The sequence below is a fragment of the Capra hircus genome, chromosome 8 (assembly GCF_001704415.2).
Source record: "Capra hircus breed San Clemente chromosome 8, ASM170441v1, whole genome shotgun sequence".
NCBI lineage: Eukaryota > Metazoa > Chordata > Mammalia > Artiodactyla > Bovidae > Capra > Capra hircus.
Window position 1 is genome coordinate 29,291,838 of NC_030815.1, and position 21,535 is coordinate 29,313,372.

At 39.7% G+C, this 21,535-nt stretch overlaps 1 protein-coding gene across 2 annotated transcripts in view; it reads left to right on the plus strand.

Annotated features, from left to right (window-relative positions):
* FREM1 (FRAS1 related extracellular matrix 1) overlaps nt 1–21,535 on the plus strand; it is a 179,345-nt gene that overhangs the window by 140,817 nt on the left and 16,993 nt on the right. For both annotated transcript variants that reach the window (XM_013965901.2, XM_013965904.2), the window contains 4 exons: nt 2,627–2,828; nt 3,506–3,650; nt 13,019–13,148; nt 16,034–16,106. In XM_013965901.2, the coding sequence (XP_013821355.2) occupies nt 2,627–2,828; nt 3,506–3,650; nt 13,019–13,148; nt 16,034–16,106 (550 nt within the window). The remainder of the gene's footprint in view (nt 1–2,626; nt 2,829–3,505; nt 3,651–13,018; nt 13,149–16,033; nt 16,107–21,535) is intronic.

The following is a 21,535-nucleotide window of genomic DNA, read 5'->3' on the forward strand; positions in this document are numbered from 1 at the left end:
TCCATGTTGCTGCAAATGGCATTATTTCATTCATTTTTATGACTGAGAAGTATTCCATCGTGTACCCCATCTTCTCTATCCATCCATCTATTGATGGACATTTAGGCCTTGGCTATTGTGAATAGTGCTGCTATGAACATGGGGCACATGTATCTTTTTGACTTATGGGTTTTCTGTGTTGCTGACCAAAATTCTGCAATCTCAGTGCAATGATTTCAGTAATCTTTCTTAGAAGGAGATGGGGTGGGGATGAGGGACAGAGGACCAGGGTCACTGCTTCCTATGGTTTAGGCAAGCGTGACATAAGTTTTAGTAAATCCAACACAAATGGTTGTAAGGATATAGCCTTTTTTAAAAAATTGTCTGTATTCTAATATTTTAAAATGCTTCTGGTATCCTGAGTCAAAAGACCTGCTTTTGAAGAAGAAACTAGAAATTTAGGATGGATTTTAGCACAGAGTAGGACCAAAGACACAGCAGGGGGCCCAAAGCCCAAAGCGTAGATATTAACATTTTTAAAAGCAAATGATTACAGCAGGCATTTATTCCTTTTATAATGCTTCTATATTTAAGGAAATTATAATTTTAAAACTCCACACACTCAATGTATTTACCAACTTTGAGGGTTACTCACATGTCTTAAAATATCTTTATTTTTAGTCTCTTGCCATTGACTGTACTTCCTTCTAGTCACCCTGGAGCTTCTTCCCCAAAAGGCCATGATAACTGCCTCCCCACCTCACAGCTCTAAGGGTGCCATCCTCACTCTTTTAGGAAAGGAGAATGACTGTAACCTTTGAAACTGTGTGTTGCTACTTCAGCTTACAAAATAATTGTTGTTAAAAAATTCATAAACTACAGAAAAGTTCTAGAAAATAATTTTTCATTATCCCACTGTGATCAGTGGCTTGCTTGCAGTCTTTTATTGAAATAAAAAAGAGATGATATTATATGTACTATTAAGCATATTACTTGTTTCCACTCTTAAAAATTTCCACATGTCATTAAATCTTCCTTGATACTATAATTGATTAAGGCTGCATGGCACTCAATCTCAGGCAGAGATAGTTTGCAATTCCCCTGTAGGACTTCCAAGTTTTATGGAATTTTTTATTATTTGCTATTACAAATTATATTTTAATTAATAGTCATATATATATTCTTTGTCTGCACATCTATTTCTGTAGGGTGTACTCAAAAAGTGGAAATTTTGAATCACAGTATATGCACATTATTAATATACATATACATCAAGTTTATCTCCAAAAGATTTTCGCTAATTGGCATTCCTTCCAACAAAATATAAAAATGTCTATTTCTTCAAACATTTACCAATGTGAGGTGTGATTGCTTTTTTTATTTTAAAAAGCAGATTGCCAACTTAACAGAAAAATACTTCATTGTTAAAAAATTCCACATAGAAATACTCAAAGGAGAAGTTATTTTTCCCCATCTGAAGACAAATGAACATGTTTGTATACATGCTCCCAAAATTTTGTCTGTGTGAACATATATATGTATTTGTTTTGAATAAAAATGGTAGTTGTCTCCTATTCTAAAACTTTCTGATTTTTATTTTTTATTGGTTAACACTGAACTGTGGGACTTTTTTTGTTAATAGTTTATCCTATCTCTTTTTCTTATCAATAGATGACTGGTCGTTTATTATATAAACACACACAAAAAATATATGGTCTTATTGTGGACACTCATTTTTTACTTTGCTAGAATTACAATAGTTTCATTTGGGGCTAAAGTTAAGATTTGCGTGATGAGAAATGAAGGGAACAAAGACTGTGTTCTTGTACCTCTTTTGTGTTATCAGTGATGAATTATGCTAATTCTTCCAAAAATGTTCCCTCTGTAACTGATAAGAGTCATTTCTACTGACTCCATACCATATGCAAGTGAGGTCCTTTGTAGTGTCTGAACTTATGTACCTCTTTCACTCATGAGTAATTGCCCATCACAGCCTTTACAAACTGAGTCTACCTGTTTGGTTACCTGGTTCTGTCTATCAATAAAACAATACTCAATACCTATAGCTAAGCACCTTCCACATTTTTTACTGAAATATTTTTATTGCTATTCAATATTTTTGCTATTTAAACCAGGACATGACAAAGGTGGTTTCAGTGTATTTGTAGACCTTTATAGCATTGTTTCTGTAAATTACCAAACACTGGGAGAAGGGGGAAATGCTTTTGTAGAACTAATATTAAGTTTGCAGTACAGTTCCTGGGTCAGTCTTAATGTGTTCATCCAACAAGTGTTTCTTGAGCTCCTGTAATGGTTGGGCATCATGCCAGGTACAGGGACTAGTTGAGGAGAAAAAAGACACGGTGTCTGCTCTCAGGGAGCTTAGGTCTAATGGGGGAGCCAGACAGTGGGCAAATAAATAAAGCTGAGTCAAAGCTTCTAACAGAAAGTTAACCTCTCTTCCAGGCACTATGATATTTGCTGAAGATGTTGTGAATGAGGTAGCTTTTAACAGAAGTCAATGAATGAGGAGGATAAGGGATCTGAAATTCAGGAGCGTTTGTCGCTGTTGCTCCATTTAAGCCCCCGTGTTGCTTGGGAATGAGAAGCCTTTGCTTAACATCGTGTGTGTTTATTGATCATTCAGGTGGACCAGGTGGACAAAGCGGCCCCTCGCATCACACACTTGCATTCCCCTTCTCAAGTAGGGCTCTTGAAAAATGGTTGTTATGGGATTTACATCACTTCCCGTGTGTTGAAGGCATCAGACCCTGACACCGATGATAACCAGATCATCTTTAAGATTTTACGAGGCCCCCAACATGGGCATCTGGAGAACTCAGTGACAGGTACTGCCTTCCTTAATCCTTGCTCATTTTAAAATACTCAGTGGTTGGCAATCTAGAAGGTAATTTGTAATTAAGTTCAGGCCCATTTGGTAAATACTCCCCAAGGCTTACTTACAGATGCAGTTTATAAATCAGTATCCATGCTAAAGAGGATTTAAAGCTGAATTTTCCTAAATTCATCTTGAGTGGGAGAACTGGATACTGATGCACAACTGTTTATTATGTATAACTTTTTTTTCAATAGCTAGATTGTAAGGTATTCACAGGAATACATTGTCAGGACCAAATTCATATTTGTGACCCATTTTCTTATATCATGAATTTCTGAGCAATGTAAGTTCATTAAAAACAATTTTTTGATGTAAGTTTTCTCTGAATTGTATGTTATTTCTACTTTATGAAGATAGTGATCACAGGATGGCATGGAATTTTAGATTTTATTGCTAGATTTTCCTATTCACTCTCTGTTTTCATATTTAAGGTACAATGTTTGAAACAAAGTAATTTTAGTTAATTGACTTTGAGTTTTAAGATGGTTACATTTTACTAACTTCTTTAAAAGATTTACTTTAAATATTTTAAAAGAGTTTAAAAATAAAACAGCCATAAATATTGTATCAGCTCTTATCTAATATTTTGTTTGATTACCGATGAAAATCATTTACTTCTTTTTGTAGGTGAATTTATCCATGAGAAATTTAGCCAGAAGGACTTAAACAGTAAGACCATTCTTTACATCATAAACCCATCTTTGGAAGTAAATTCAGATACCATGGAATTTCAAGTCATGGATCCCACAGGGAACTCCGCCACTCCTCAAAGGTAAATTCTTTTGCTTATTTAAGACCTGCATATAATGTCCAGAATGTATCTGATGAGGAAAGTAAAATGTTCTTTTTTTCAACAGAATCTAAGGGACAAATTGATAGATGATTTCCCCACCTCATAGAATTTATTTTGGAAAAAGAAGCTTCTATCGTTGCTGTTTAGTCACTAAGTCGTGTCCGACTCTTTTGCTTCCCGATGGACTGTAGCCCTCCAGGTGCCTTTGTTTGTGGGATTTCCAGGCTAGAATACTGGAGTGGATTTCCATTTTCTTCTCCAGGGGATCTTCCTGGATCAGGGACCAAGCTTGTGTCCCCTGCATTGGCAGGCAGAGTCACTACCCTGAGCCACTGGGGAAGTTCAGACTTCTGTTGCTGCTTGATAACCGCAGAATATGGGAGTGTTAAAAAGTTCAGTTGTTTGGGGCTGGGTCATTCATTTTATGCATGCATTTACAAATGCATATCCTTTCGCACCCACAGAGGTTTCTGTCTTGACAGTTCACTGGTATCCAGGACTGGGCTTGTAGGCTCATGTACAAATCATGCAGCAAGAGGTCACTCTAGGACTGTGTTAGGACCCACAGTTTCTAAATCTAAATTTCTAAGATATCTAGAGAGTGGGGGAGTCAGGAAAGGTTAGCAAAACATCTCTTCTTCCCCCAAAACCCAAGCAATTCCTAGCAACTCCTTTTGTAAGTTAATAAACCTAACATAGGTAGGGAGAAGACAGTGTAAAAGAGGAAAACAGACTTGGGGGAGGTATTAAGTAATACTTTGAAGTTGTGTCAAATATAGGACCCTCAGAAAAACCAGAGTATCAAATCCTCAAAATTAACCATATTAACAGACCATAGTAATTTTGCTTACCAGGTCACTAGTCTAGATTTTTTTTAAGGTACACTTTGAATAACAGCTATCAAATGGTCCCAGAAATCACAATCCAGTTCTCCACATTTTTTCTTTCTAAGTTGATACCCTTCCCACTCACCTCAGAGAAAAGTTGTTCATTTATTCTTGTTTTAGTATTGACTCTATCAAACCACACACCATAATGAGGACAGCTTCTTATGGGGCTTTTATGACAGAGTATGGACAAAGAAAGACAAGAAAATTGAGAAATTCACCTCTGATCTCTTCATTTTTGCTTGTTCTTTCTGATCCTGAATTGTTGTCCCAGTATCTGCCAGCAGAGGTCTCTGTGGTCATTGCTAGAAAAATGCATCTTGACCAAATCCTGTTCTCAGAATCGCACCTCTATTGCCAATAGCATAAAAAAAATCTGGTCCAGATTTTTATTGAGTGGCTACTATAGGCCAGGTGCACAGTATAAGCATCTGGGAAATAGGTGTAAGCAAGGAAGAACTGGACCCTGACATGAAAATTCAATTATGATACTTTAAAGTTAAAACGGATGCCCACTTCCCATTAAAATGCTCTTGCCTCAGAAAAATGGCTCCTTGGGATTATAATCTTTATAGAAAATAAGTTACCTACTTGCAATTTCAGACAAATGTAGTCAATTCTCAAGAATTAAAAAAAATCCTACTCAAAAATATTAATAACTTGATTTCACTTGCTTTTTAACAGTTCAACACATAAACATAAAAATATTGATCAGACTTGGTACTGAGTAATGCTGACTGTTGGTCTTCCACATGGGAACACAGAAATAAAGCTAGATTGATATTGCTTCACCCACAAACCTCTCTTTTTCATTGGCCACGTCTTGCAGTATGTAGAATCTTAGTTCCCCAGCCAGGGGTCAAACCTATGCCCCCTGCTTTGGGAGCACAGCATTAAACCACTGGATCACCAGGGAAGTTTCTACATCCCACCTCCCCCACCCCCTCCAGTTCCTCATTGTAACCAAGGATACTGCTTTTGAAGATAATTTATGATTTTGAGTAATTTTCAAGTTTATTGCAGAACCTCAGAATTTATAACTTTACTTGAGACTTTTAAAATAGATTCCTACTTCTACTAGATACCTATTTTCAGGTACGTATACTGAAGATGTTTCTAATTCAGCTTGTAATGACTGGAGTCAGTGGAATGTAATGCAAAATATGTCCACTGAGAGTTAATCCCCAAATAACTTTGATTTGATCTGACATATATTAAGTTGTTTTTCTCTAGAGTGTGTGGAGGGAAAAGCAGGTAGAAGTTACTAAGCACTTATCTTTATAGGCTTTGAAGGATATAGTTGTCTCTAACTTCATTTGTAAGTAGATACTTTTTGGAACAAGAACATTTTTTTTTCCAGTAGGAAACAATGTTATGAATAACGATCTGTCTTCCCAGAGCTAGCAGGAACCTAGCTACCTGTATAGAATAAATCACAGGCATTTACACTATAGCTTTCTGCTCTACTTCATTGCTCTTCATTTAATCATCACAACAAACTTTAAGTTAGGTACCATCATAATCCAGAATTTACAGGTGAGGAGACTGAGGCAAGGAGATAGGAAGTGACTTTTCCAAGCTCATACAGCTCATCAGAGAAGGAGCCAAGATTTTGGCACAGAAATTATGACTCTCAAATCCTTGGTTTTCCTCACTGCACTAGAGGACTTCTTGCCCACTCTTACTGAGTGTGCTGAACTGGCCTAAGGGGAAAGAAGCAACAGTCTCAGCTCCGTATTTTTCTCCAATCTTTGGCCATCAAAGCAACAAGAAAGGAAGAATACTTACTCCTCAAGGAGCTTAAATGTAAATTACAGGTCTCAGTATGAGTGTGTACTCCATGGCTAATGAACTGGGGAGAATGGGATATATAGTATACAGTAAACCACTGGACTCGGAGCCAAAGAACAGGTTTGGGTTTTGACTTTGCCTTTGACCTAGGTCAAGTGTTTAGTTATCTTAGTTATCTCATCTGTAAATTGGGGGCAGTATTACAATTTATTTAGAGGAACAAATGAGGTAAACATGTGGGAGCGTCTATTTAAAGTCCTTGACAAACATGACCTGCGGTGATGATTGCTATTGCTGTGCATTCATGAGGGGGACAATGATTGACTGAGGAAGTATCCCAGAGGCCTCTGGTGGCCAGCTAAGGCCCATGAGTTAGAAATGGACTCTGAGATGTTCACAAAGGGAACAATCCATATTCTTATTAATAATCTGAATGCAGTGAACTTTGAGTTCTGGTTTGGTTTAGGATTAATAGATTAATATTCTGTATATTTTAAGGGGTGAACACATTCTGCAATGAAGCTAAAGGGACTGGTGGATGCAATCAGGAGCAGAAAGGAGGCTCTTTATAGAATAAGGAGAACTCATGTTCAGTGAGAATTGTCCCGGAGTCTTGATTGCTAAAAAGTTTTTGCTATGGCAGCAATCTATAGTGCATCAGTCCTGAAGGGTCAATAGACTTTCCATTAGAAATGGTGTTAGGAAATCTTGATGTGATCAAGTTATTATGACTCACTAATGCATCACATTGCCAAAGTCACAAAGATGCGTGCGTGCATTGGGAATCTTCAAGAGAGGGATATAATATGCAACATATCTCGATATGATTTGATTATAAAACCAAGACCACCCTGCCCCAGAATAGCTCATGGCACAAGCTTTTCATGTGATACATTTAGGAGACACTTGTAAATAGAAATTACTATAGAACGTTGAAATCCATGGGAATTTGCATCAAAATTTAGATTTGGTTAAGTGTCTAAATTTCAGGCACTGTGCTAGATGCTTTCACATGTGTTTTCCATTTTACTCTGCAAAACAGTTCTCTGAGGGTGATAAGGAAATCAGGCTCAAAGCATTTAAGTAATTGGCCAGCAGCCACTAAGTGAATAAATGGCAGAGCCCACAGTGCACCAGGACCTCCTGACCTCAATGTGAGTGCTCATCTTCTCAGCGCATGCCTTAGCATGCCATTCTCATGTCCAGTGTGAATCTCAAGATGGTCTGCATCCCACCCAAACTCTGTCACGTAGGAACCACATCATTCATCAAAAACACCTTTGCAGACCACAGAATGTAGCTGACGCCTGACCACGGCAGTTTCTTAACATGCGTTCAGTGTTGACCTCTTTCTTGCACCCATTGCAGAAAAGGTGAGCTTCAAAACAAAAGTTGACCCCTGCTGAAGTTCTTCATAACTCAGTGGCTGCTTCCCCAGCTGCTCCATGATTCCAAGCTCCTTGATCCTTCTCCTCCCTAGCAGGTGAACTTAGTAATGCTTTAACAACTTTTATGAAACACGTTATAGGGGAAGAGGTTGAAACTCTTGGTTAGGTAAAGCTTTCATGTTACCTGCAAGCCAGAAGTTAAAGTATTTGTCTCTAGATTAGATCTAAGAAACCACAGAGGAAGGAAAGGGAAATAGCCCTTATTAAGCACCCACTGTGTACAGGTGCTTTATACATATTAACAAGTTTTAATTTGCATCATTTAACATGAATGTAATTTCCCTCATTTTACAGATGATGAAAATTGTGGTCCAGAGAGACTGAGTAACTGACCATAATCACACACTAATAAGTGGTTATGAGATGTGTCTGACTCCAAAGCACTTGTTTGGGGTACTCACTATGCTGCTTCCTGACTAAGCACCGTTTCCCCATTATCATGAGAGAAAGGCAGAAAGGAAAACACAGGTGTTCATAGCATTTTTATGGAGCTTAATAGCATCCTCTTTGAATTGATAAGTCTTGAATACTTAGAAAATATTTTTTAACATTTTGATTTTCTTAAGTCATATGCTACTTGATTATAAGTGAAGATCTAGTTATAAGAATAATTTAATCACCATTTTAGCTACTATAAAACCTTTCACTGAGAAGCTCAGAGTACTTAATGAGTGTTCATTAAGGTTCATTCAACCTCTTTGAAGTACAGGCTCATTATTATTGTACTTGGGGTAGTGAGGAAACTGAGGCAGAGAGCAGCCAAGTACCTTTTTTACATTTGCTTGTTAACCTGGATTAATGTCCCAAATCCCAAAATAAAGTTTAATTCCAAATGATTCTTTTGGTTCATTGTTCCTTCATATAAATGAACCAAGTAGCCACAAAATTGTTAGATAACATCGCCGACTCGGTAGACACGAATCTGAGCAAACTCTGGAAGATGGTGAAGGACGGGAGAGCCTGGTGTGCTGCAGTCATTGGGATCGCAAAGAGTCAGACATGACTTAGTATATCAGAAAGCATATATTTTTGACTCTGCTTCAACGCTCTTGACTATCTGGTCGAGACAATTCTTCGTCGTGGGGCTTGGGTGGAGGGTGAGTTGGGTGTCCTGTACATTGAAGGATATTTAGCAACATCCCTGGACTACACCCACTAAGTACCAGTATCACCTTCCTCCCATTATGAAAAATAAAGCTGTTTCTAGATACTGTCACATGTTGAGACGCATGCATGTGCCTTAGAAAATAAGACACCATGCTTTATGATAGAATGCTCATTTACCAATGCCATCTTTCTCTCAAGCTAATACAATCCAGTATGACCTGGATTCCCAGAATCCAGAATAAGTCAGGGCTAGAAAAACATGTGAGGGTCATCTTGCCTAGAATTTTTTTTTTTTTTTCAAATTGTGTGAAATATGTGAATAGGGCTGGGAAGAAAAAAAGTTTCAATGGTCAATTTAGCTTTTCAAACAGTAGGTTAAACGAAGTTCATTATTTCCTTGAGCAAATATTTATTGAGTATTTATTATGTCCCAGTCACCCTACAAGGTACTTGGTGATACATCAGTGAACTAAAGACCCCTGTTTACTTGGAGCTGAGTACCTAGGTACTTAGCTAACTACCTTAGTACTTAAGTGAATTAAATAGTATGTTATACATACTTGGGAAAATGAGAGTTAATCAGGTTAAAGGGGATCACACATGCTGGACTTTGGAGGTGGATTGCTAAACTGGGTAATTAAACAGTTTGTCTTGTCTTTGACCAAGAGAAGAACTGGAAGTCTCATCCCATTTAATTTCTTTTTCATGTGAGACATTATATCTTTTTATTACATATGCTGGGTACTGTTGCCTTTATTTTTTAGTTTTTATTTTAATTAGAGGATAATTACTTTACAATATTGTGATGGTTTCAGCCCTACATCACGAAAGGCATAGGATGGAGGAACAGAAATTGAATAGTCTGGACAGATCCCACAGACTATGTCTTTCATTCATGACCGTTGTTGAGAACCAAAACTTGGCTTATAGAGTAAATAGAATTTTCTGTTGTGATGAGTCTGCGAAATCAGTTCAGGAAGGTTCCTCACCTGGGGATGACTTTCCCCATGAGGGACATTTGGAAATGTCCGGAAACAGTTTTGACTGTTGTAACTGGAACGGAATGGCATGGCTACACCTAAGGGATCTAGTGAGTAGAAGCCAGGGATGTTACTAAACACTGTTTCTTTTTTTTGCCTGCACCCCGCAGCACGTGAAGTCTTAATTCCCTGACCAGAGATAGAACCCGTGCCCCCTGCATTGGAAGCAGAGTCTTGACCACTAGATCAGTGAGGAAGTCCCCACTGGGACACATTGTACGGTGCACAGGACAGCCTCCCACCACAAAGAATGACCTGGTCCCAAATGTCAGTAGTTCCAAGGCCAAGAAATCCTGACCTCGGGGCTTGAGGAGTTCTTGTGTCCTGCTGACTCACAATGATTGCCATGTGGGTTTCACAGAAAGTGTGTCAGTAAACTTCATTTCTGACTTCAGAATGAGCTGAACTTTATGATAATAGAAGGAGGGGGCTCATTAAGATGTGAAGATGTGAACCAACCCCTGTCTGCTTGACATCTCCCAATCCAGAGCTTTCCACAGTTCTCTCATGGGTTTCTGCCTCTGGTTATCTGCATGATACCAAACATCTGTCTGTGTGGCGTCTTGCAGGGAGAATTCCCAGGTGACTGACTACATCTCTTACTTTTCTTTCAAGTGTTTGTGTAGAGTTTAAGCAGCTGTAGACTCAGTGTAGAAAGGCCTTCTTAAATACAATACAATACTGAAGAAAACAAAAAACACTTTCAAAGCATGTGTCCTCTGGGTTAACTTTCAAAGCAAGTGCCTCATGAGTTAAATATTTTTCTGAAAATATGTAGTCTGGCTTAAATTTCATAGCTTTCAAATAGGTATTTATTATTTGTAGGGAATAGTTTTAAGAAAGTAAAATAGAACATTGTGTAATTACAACCTTAACCTCTAAGCATCATGCAGCATTCCAGTGATGTATCAGGGTGATGTGTACACATTCCCAAACACCAAAACCCTTAATGCTTTGAAACTAAATGTCACTCTGCATGATCCCCTGATCTAGATCAGCAATCAAATCACACTTCACTTTAGGCCTCAAGGTCATCTGGACCTGCAGAGTGACACTGATGAATTTTTGCTGGTTCTGGTTAGCATCAGCAATGCATAGATTCTTAGAAGATTGAACTTTGAAACTCATTTGAACCTTACGCAGACTTAGTCGAAATCCATCTCTGTGTATTTCACTGGTTCCCACTGTTGCCTTTTCCTTCCTGTTTTATCTTTCTGTTTTCTCTTTCAATCATTCTTGTTGATTTTGTTTCCCTTTCTTATCTGGCTGGATCCTTTAGGAATTCATTGCAACGTGTTATTTCTATTGGTGTTTATAACATCCATGTTGCTTGTTATCTTGTGATTCTTTAGGCATTGTCATTTCTTTCTTTCTTGATCTGTCTGCTGTCAGATTTGAAATCGATTTCATCAAGGCCCATGAGGTTCCCAATTTTATTTAATATAAGTATCCAATTTTCATGTCAAAAGTTTGTGAAGCCCAGCATGCCAATAACAATAAATGTCATGTCTATTGATTGAATAAACATATATATTAATACAAATTCCTGAACCTCTGGAATAATTCCATGCTTCCACACTACCATTGTCTCACTGGCTGCTGGTTGGTAGAGTGGAACCCAGTGCTGTTGAGTTTGTTTTGCAACTTAATATATAGGATGTGGCTGTGATACGTGACTGGTGCAAGGATATAAAGGGTTGACTAGAGGACAAACTTATTACTCTCTGTTAGGAATGATCTCCAGGAGAGTGTGGCGTGTTCTTTGAAATTTGTGAACTCCGCACCCTAGTCGGTAGCACCCAGAATTTCTAACTCTGCAAGGAAAAACACTGTAAGAAGTAAATTTAAAAGTCTAGAGGAAAGACCTGAATCTAAGTGGAAGTTTGGGAATACAGTCAGGCACACTCTGAGGGTTTTATGAATGGAGAGTGAAAGGAAAATGAATAAAACCAAAACAATGGAAGTGACTTAAATGATCATAGTGAAGACTGTTCATGTCTTTTATGTTGCTGCAAGATACAGGGGGTAAAAAAATGTAAGAAAATCTTTGAAGAGAACTGTTCAGGTGAACCATTTCAAGTTTCTCACCTCAAAAAGGGAACTGTTTCAGGATAAAGATAAAAGTGTAGTCCACTGCTTGAGCTCAGATCACGAGTCATGAAGAACTTTAGTTGGGAAGAAGAATGGTAGAGAAGGAACAGAGCATTTGGTTTCAGATTTATGCTAAGGATTCTGTCTCTGCTGTCTGTTAGCTTTGTCATAGCATTTTGCCTTCGAGCTAGTTATTTAACCTCTCTAAGCTCAGTGTTCTTTTCTGAAGAAAAGGAAAAAGACCAAAAAAAAAAAACAAAAAACAAAAAAAACCTCTTGGTATTATGAGGATTTAGGAAGTCAGTTTCTATCAAATTTTGGACTCACTAAACATAGTGTGGAAAAAAAGACCATTCTCTCTTTAACAGGTTTATTTAGTTGTATAGCTGAAATCAAGCTATATGTTAGTGTAGTCCTTTCACATACACAGAGGAGGGATGGACAAACTTGTAAAATACATGGACATTCTAATTCCTAGACACTCCTCAAAGATATCTTGTTATTAAACTGAACCTGAGTTTAGAGAAGATCTTTGCCTTGAAATGATCTTGTTGTACCATTGAAGGAGGCCAAAATATAGGAGAGAAGTTCCATATCAATGTCCTTTCCAAAAATGAACATCTCCTTGAACTTAACCACCTGCTCCTTTCCCTTCCAAACACTCTCAGATTTGAGTCCCTTCCTTTATCATTGATAACCGTAGCCTTTGGATAGACTTTTAATCTCATTTCTGCATTTATAAGATAGAATTCTGATACATGCTCTCTCTTCCTAACAGCAGTATTGAGAGTAACAAATGAGATAATGCTAGTAGATGTTCTTTGTGAGCTAAAAGGTACCAAACATATGCAAGGACTTTGTAGCACTGGTGTAGGTTGATGAACCACTCAGTGGTTGTTTTATACCCAGCAGAGGAGCCCCACAGGCTTCCACTTTGCATTTCTCATGATTTTCTTTTTTTTTTTCTTTTCTTACATGCATAGTTTGGAACTGAAGTGGTCTCATATTGAGTGGTCACAGACTGAATATGAGGTCTGTGAGAATATGGGCATGCTGCCCTTGGAAATTACCAGAAGGGGATATTCCATGGACTCAGCCTTTGTGAGTGTACAGGTAACAACTCCAGACTATCATCTTTCAAGCTAAAGCCTAGGTTGCTGGTTGGTGCCTTTGACTATTTCCTTAGAGAAACTCAGAGTAACTAAGGAAACTTCAAACTGCAGGAGTGTTGCTCTGTTCCAGAAAGTCAAAGTACAAAACCTTTGTCCCTCCATCGTTTATCAAGATACGTTAGCTCCTACATATGCTCTTTCTAACCCATCTTTAGTTTTTAAATCTGGTCTTTAACTCCTGAAGTTTGATTTCATAAGATCTACCCAACTTAGTGAACTTGGGCCAAACTCTGCTTTGGAAAGGAAAGTTGTCTGCAAACTTCAGTCCTTGTATGACTTTCTCTTAGCATGCACCAAGATCACTTCCTATGGTCTCACTGGATGAGAAAAATCAGGGATTACACCTGTCTTAAGCATCACCCAAGTCATGCAAAATTAAGAGGCTATGTAGCAATAGAGGCACCCTGAAATATAAGACATTTTCAATAATTAATTTTGGTCTAGTCACCTGATATTTCTTTCTACTGACGTGGAACATGGAGCACAACCATGGCTTCTAGAATGGAAGGGTTTTTAAGGAGTCTCTAGAAAAATTGCACATGGTGAGAATGAGAGCATGAAAAGCCTGTAGATACTAATGCTGGTAAAGACTTCCTCCTCAATCTAAAGGGAAGGAAAAACAGCAGTGATATTAGGTTCTGGGGGAAAATGCCATCTCAGCGAAGTCTCAATTACAAGTTCAAATCACCTTCAGAACCTTGTGCACATAGATTATACTATATACCAGACTCAGCGTTTATCTTTCCAGTGGGCATAGGTTCTGTTTTCCTGATCTGTGGGTGCTTTATGATTGTTACAGGATCAGATAACTTGGTGTCCCCTATAACTTCCCAGTACATTGGTTATGGAAAAAGAAAGACTCTGCGTGGATGGTTTCCTGATAATCTTCTGGGCCTCCAGAGAAAACACCATATGCTCTAGTCTGGAGTTTTGGGCCACAGAACTGTTCACCTTGCCAGGCAGGAAGAACAGATCTGGTGTGACAGGGGATCTTTTGTCTGCTGAAGCTGAGCACGCACAGTCAAGCTGCCGGCTGTGTTTGCAGGCCTTTCTCAAACAGCCTGAGTCTTTCAGGGACCACTTTGCCCACAGCACAGCCTGCCACTTTAGACTGGAGTTGATTGGCTGCTTAAGAAAGTGCTTCTACCCTCTGTTGTTGCCTTGGTTTGAATCACCAACCTGCGCCGGACTGGCTGCTGCAACCACCTCACCTTAGCCCATTTCTTTTCCCACGTAGGATTCTGTAAACTCAGTGGTGGTAAATACTAGGTAATTGCATGTGCAAGAACCACACGGGGAAGTGTAACTCCCAGCATATGGTGGGTACAGGTGTACAATGGGCTGCCTTTCCACAGGGAAAGGTTGTTCGGGAGGAGCCTTGGCATCGTAGAGAAAGAGCGAGTAGGGGTTTAGGAGGCAGTGCTCTTCTTTTTTTTTATTGGAGTACAATTGTTTTATAATGTTGCATTAGTTCCTGCTGTATAACAAAGTGAATAAACTCTGTGTATACATATATCCCCTCCCTCTTAAACCTTCCTCCCTCCCACCTGCAGCCCACTCATCTAGGTCATAGCAGCAGCAAGTTGAGCATGCTATACAGCAGCTGTCTGTTTCACACATGGTAGCTATCTATTTCACACATGTTAGTGTATATATGTCCATGTATCGCTATATCTACCTGGTTTACACTGGTAGTGTATACATGTCAAAGCTAGTCTCCTGATTCATCCCACCCTCTCCTCTCCGCACTGTGTCCATGTGTTGGTTCTCCATGTGTGCATCTTTATTCACCTGGCAGTACTCTTCTTGAGCAAAGCATTTCCACTGCAGACCACTGGCAGATGTTAGGGCCTTTGGTAGAAATGGAAATCATGTCTGAGACCAAAGAAATAGGAATTTGTGTATTTCGAATTGTGCCCTTCGTCCCTTGTAAGAAAGCGAAGAAACGAGTAACCCATTTTCCCCAAACATCTCATTCAATGACCTCTTTTTCAAACCAGCTGAAGCCTCTTTTTCAAACTCTTTTTCAACCATGTTTCAAACTAAATATGTGTTCTTCACATATATTTAGGTTCCTTGGGGGAAGTTAAGGGCACAATGTCGAGTCCTTAAATCATCTCTGTCCTTCAGCCCCAGGGAAGGGAAACAGGGGAGCAGCCAGTAGTCTCTTTAGACTAGAGCATTTTTTTTTAACAACTTACTTGAAGAAACTTCTAAAGCCCTGAGCTCTGGGCATGAGTGGCCTCTGTGTGGCTGTTCCCCAGGTCTGTCATCCCCACAGAGCCCTTATTCCTGCCTGTGAAGGGGAATGGCTTCATCCAGACAAGAGAATGGGCCGGACTTGTTTTCATTCATCTGGTCCGAAGGCTGCGCTCTGAGCTTGCGGGATCCCTCCAACTGACCCACAGAGCAGCTCTCTATTTGTCAGGAGAGCCCACTTTTCCTTCTCTTTCTGCCCCTTCCTTTCCTTCAAGGCATCATTTTAGGACCATGCTGGGGTAGAGGGAAGGCCATGGAATAAAATGGTATCTGTAGCAAAGAGAAAAATATTGTTTAAAATTCACATTACTTTCTCCAACAACTGAATTATTAATAAAGGAGAAGCCAAAAAATAAAAAGTTTTATGTGTACTTCCATTGATATTAGTCTAGGAAAAAAAGTAACTTTAAGGAAGTTGGATCGAAAATGATATATTATAATAAAAGTTAGTTTATGTTAGAAACAGATTTAAGAACATGAGTTGGTCTAGTATGAGATTAGACTCAACATTTCTCTATCACAGCATATTTTTGTTAAAAGAATGTCTTCTCTTTTTTCCCTCTTAAGGTCAACCAAATGTCAGCTACAGTTGGAAAGGATTTCACCATGACTCCATCTAAGCTGGTTCAGTTTGACCCAGGTACATTGTGTGTCTACAGTTTGTTTCATGTTTTTGTAAGACAGTCTAGAGATTGTGGAAAAGACAGACTATTATGCAACTTCAGCCAACTAGAACTCCTCAAGGAACAGTATTACCTCGCTTCCAGAGAGATCAGTTTGGCCTTGAGGTTTTGTGCTTCATATTTGATTTTATTACTAGTGGATATTCATTTTAAATGAGATGAAAGATCGTAACAAATAAAATGTATAAAATATTAAAGCAAACATCCAAAATTCCAGAAGAAATGCCATTTAAAAAAATGATTTAAAGGTCTGACACAAAGCTGAAATAATGTAATTGCCTCATATTTTGATGGAAAATTTCAGAATGTTATAGTCATGTGGATTCCTAAAGGGCATTTCTCAATTATCTGTCTTGGAATAGCTTGATATGAGCAGCTTTCAGGGAAAATTATTATTTAATTAGATAGCGCCTATTTTGCTTCAGGCCTTTGGAAAATTTTTTCTAGGTGCAAAGTGAATATAAAAGCATGGGGCCTACTCTCATAGATGTTCTCTGCTGTGCTGTGCTTTGTTGCTCAGTCATGTCTGACTGTTTGTGATTCCATGGAGCGTAACCCGTCAAGCTCCTCTGTCCATGGAGATTGTCCAGACAAGAATACCGGAGTGGGTAGCCATTCCCTTCTTCAGGGGATCTTCCTAACCCAGGGATTAAACCCATGTCTCCTGCATTGCAGGTGGATTCTTTACCATCTGAGCCTGCTCAGGAAGCCTGAGAATTCTGGAGTGGGTAGCAGGGGAACTTCCCTACCCAGAAATTGAACTGGGGTCTCCTGCATAGCAGATGAATTCTTTACCAGCTGAGCTACCAGGGAAGCCCCCACAGATGCTCTATGCTTTGGGAAATACAGACATGAGAACAACTCATTGATAGAGTGCATTGGGACCCCAAGGGTGCACCACTGTTCTGGCTGAGAAAAATCCTGGGAGACTCCCTAGAGGAGATGGCAGCAGCAGAAGGGGACTTAGCCCAAAAGACAGACACACTTTTGGCAACTGTGCCTGGCGGGAGCACCAGGGCAGAAGCCATGCCCCCTTTCCCTGGCTGCTGAAGATGGGGACGGGTATCTCTCCCTCACTGTACTGCATGGTTCTCTCTCTTACCCTCTGTGTGGGATAGACCTCGATCACCTGCCCAGGGGTGAATGGAAAGGCTCTGAGAGGCAGCCGGGGCTTGTACCTTTGTGCTTTTCTGCAGAGGATGTGTTCTGTACTCTGAGAATCAGCCACCTGATCAAAACTTTTGCCACTGTCTGCCACTGACCCAGGACGTTTTGGCAAAGGCAAAACAAAATTGCCTGAATAGCATCACCACTCCAAAACTGATAAGTTACTATTAAACGTAGAAAAGAATGCCTTTCTGCAGTTCAGGCTTTCCTGGTGGCTCAGTCAGTAAAGAATCTGCCTGCAGTGCAGAAGAACTGGGTTTGATCCTGGGGTTGGGAAGTTTCCCTGGAGAAGGGTATGGCCACCCTCTCCAGTATTCTTGCCTGGAGAATTCCATGGACGGAGGAGCCTGGCAGGCTACAATCCATGGGGTCACAAAGAGTCAGACATGGCTGCAAGTTGTATGATGTTTGGTGACTGTATTTGCTTGCTGGAGCTGTCCTGACAAAGTATCACAAACCTGGTAGCTTAAAAACAGGAATTTGTCTCCTTACCATTCTGGAGGCTAGGAATTCAAGATCGTGATGTGGGCAGGGTTGATTCCTTCTAAGGGCTGAGAGGGAGTCTGCTCCGTCCTCGTTTCCGTGATCGGATGCTCTGCTGGGATCCCTGGGCTTCCTTGGCGTCTGCTGTCTCACCCAGTCTCTGCCTTTGTCCCAGTCGGGCGTTCTTGTGTGTGTCTGTGTTCAGACTCCCGCTTTTTATAACCACACTAGTCATAATAGATTAGGAGTCCACTCCACTCTAGTATGACTTCATGTGAATTGCATCTGTAATGCCCTTATTTCCAAATAAGTTTAGGACTCCAATGTAGCGATTTCTGAGTGACACAACCTATAAAAAAAAGAGACTCACATTTCATATGCAACAATCTCTGATGCTAGAAAGGATTGAGGGCAGGAGAAAAAGGTGTCAGAGGATGAGATGGCTGGATGACATCACTGATATAATGGACATGAACTTGGGCAAACTCCGGGAGAAGGTGAGGGACAAGGAGGCCTGGCATGCTGCAGTCCATGAGGTCACAAAAGGTCAGACACGACTGGGCGACTGAACACCACCACCAGTGTTGTTATTGGCCTCCTTCCTATGATGCTTAAGTTTCTGATTTGCCTCAGTGTTTTCCTCAACCTGACCGCCCTTGGTGAGAAGAACTATTCCTATTATGTATTGCAGTTTACCCTTGAGTTGCCACAGACACTGGTTCTGATAAACCTCAAGGCCAAAGGACTTGCACAGGGCATTTGCACGGTGACTTGTATGTATGTCAGATTAAGGCAGGTTCGGTCTTTCCACTTTTTGAGAGGCAGGAGTCTTTGTTGTATGCCATCTTTATTACTCGCGGTCTGTTTGTGACAAGATCAGGAGTGATTTGGGCTTTGGGTAGATTTTGAGCAGTCCCCTTGCAGGTTCCTCTGGGTGAGAGAAGTACCCATTTTTCTGGAAGAGTTTGCATGCTGTTTTGAGTTAGATACTAAAGACCTCTGGAGGCTCTAAATAGTTAAGAGTTTAGAGATTATTTAAACATTTGAAGAAAATAAGTAAACATAGTGTATAAATGAAAAAGAAACAGCACTTGGCTGCCCATTGTTTTGGAGCTCATTAGCCAGAAACTTTCATAAACTGTTATCTTCCTTTAGAAAATGTTACATTTCCCCCGACCACTGATCCTGCAAATACTTACTTATTCCCATGTTGTTAATCCTTACCTCTTTCAGATCTGATGTCTTCATCCCCATTCCCACCCCTTTTACTCAAAGTAATCTGTTTATTTCTTTAAAAGCAGCAGCTTCCATGCTTGGGGAAGAAACAGAGACCGAGAAATCAGAGTGAATATTTTAAGGTTGGAGAGCTCTTGGAGGAAGCTGAAGAGAAACTGAGGGACTTTTTAAAGCTCTAGTGATCTATACTCGCCTTGCAGTTTTGCGCCAAATCGAAAACAAACCCTGACTACTTGGCGTCCTGTGATTGTGTCTAATCTTGAGTCAAAGTGCAAATATTCTTAAGAAAATGATTGTTTTCCTTTAAAATAGGTGTTCTTGAAGGCTTTGCTGCATTCTTAATTGAGACTTCACTGTGCCTAAGAGTCAAAATGTTTTCCAAAGGAACAGCTCTCTCATGTGGCATTTACAAAAAAAAAAAAAAAAATTGAGAAAATGTCTTTCAATAGTGAAATCTGTTTTGCAGGAAAATATCCAGGAATTAACTCACTCTGTAAAGTGGGCTCTGTCTGCATAACCTGACACTTCTTTTTCCTCTTCAGCACCTTTTGTTTATGGGAACAGGGGGCCAGTTCAAGCCTTCTGAAATTGTTTATAATCACTGTGCTTTCACAAATACTTTGCACCTTGAAGGTGGGAGAGGAAGGAAAAAGAAAGACTAAGAAAATTCTTATTTCTAACCTCATTAACCAAAAAAAGTAGGTCCTATGTGCACACCTGGTAGACATAGAAACAGAGTTGAAATGCAGGCAAACAAATCAAAAATACTTCAATGAAACTTAGAATAGATTTTCTCTAATTATATGGTTCTACTCCATAAGGTTTTAAAAAACTTTAAGGGGTTTTCTTTAAAGGTGGGAGGATGGGGGTACTATAATTAAAAAAAAAAAAATTCTTAAAATAGGGCAAATGGTTGAGACTTTGAAAAAAATTTTTTTGTATTGGATTTTTGTTTGACCACTGCTTAACTTTATGGGCTTTGAGAGTCAAAAGAGCTCTCTAATTATTAAAAGCCCTAGTATTCATATGCTTTCTTCATTGTTAAGTCTCTTTTCATGCCAGTTTATTACGACAGCTACCTATGTGGACTCCCAACTTCTAGCTTCTTTGCTTGCCTGCCTGGGCCCCTAAATCTTCCCACATAACACTTTTCAGTTTCAGTTTTCTAAGACACCCGTTTTCAAGAGCCTTCCTTGCTGCGTGTGGTTTAAAGTCTGAATCTGACCACCGAGGGTCCAGGGCTGTCTGCAGTCTGGCTGCAAGATGTCAGTGGTGCCTTACCACCTCTCTTCCCTGGCAAGACCCCTCTACTCCAGCCAGCTATTCTGCTCAGCCCTCCTGATTAAGGCCTCTGTTTTGCTCTCTGATTTTGCTCATGTTCTTTTCCCATTCCGCCCTCCTGGTCTTTCCAACTCTGGAGCCCACATACGCGTAGTGTTTACTGTCTGTTCTGTATCTGTTGGCAGATGAGAACAATGAGAAAAGAATTCAGATTTTTAGATGAGAAGGCTAGAAAAAACATGTTTAACTATTTATGTAGATGAGTTCATGGGAGTGGTAAAGAATCTGCCTGTCAATGCAGGAGATGCTGGTTTGATCCTCGGGTCAGGAAGATCCCCTGGAGGAGGGCATGACGACCCACTCCAGTATTCTTGCCTGGAGAATCCCATGGACAGAGGAGCCTGGTGGGCTGCATACAGTCCAGGGGTTCGCAAAGAGTCGGACACAACTGAAAGACTTAGCACATAGAAATACAAGCACTTGAATAGCTGATGAGTAAATGACCCAGAATAAAGTTTCAAAACCTAGTTCTTGAATCTTACACCATAAGTTTATTTTTCCCTCTTAAAACTGAGCCTTCTTTTTCCACTAAACAATACTTTCTTTTCTTCCTGCCAACTCTTTTTCTTCTAAATAAACCCTTGGGGCAGATGTCCTGCTATACATGTTGTGGAAAATGGTCAGGATTCGACAATCTCTGAAGTTTCTTCCAACATTGATTTTGTGTTTCCGGGGTTGCTTTGCATCCCATCTGAGTGGTGACAGGATGGCTGGAGATACATTTGTAACATCAAAACTGTTTTGTATTAAGTTCGCAAAGTTACTGTGATCCAAGCTTGATTGTAACTGCATGAACAGAGGCAGACAGAAAGAGAGAGAAAAAAAATTGGCTCCATCTATTTCTAGAACCCCTCAGCCTATAAATTCTCCACAGGAGGATATCAAACTCTGGGGTATTACATCATCAGAAAAAGCGTTTGTGGGCTACAAGCATCTCAGGAAGTAGGGCAGCCGATGGAAGCAGCTGTCGTTAGAAATCAATCATTTCAAGGGTTCCATGAATAGCGTGGAGTACCATCCAATAATCACTTCTGACTGCATCAACATCTTAAGATTTTTCAAACTATTAAGATTTTAAGATTGCAGTAGTTATTTATTCTTAAGATGAGAAGGGGCAGGTCAGGAAAAAATTCTCAGAAAAAAAAAGTCTTGGGGTCTC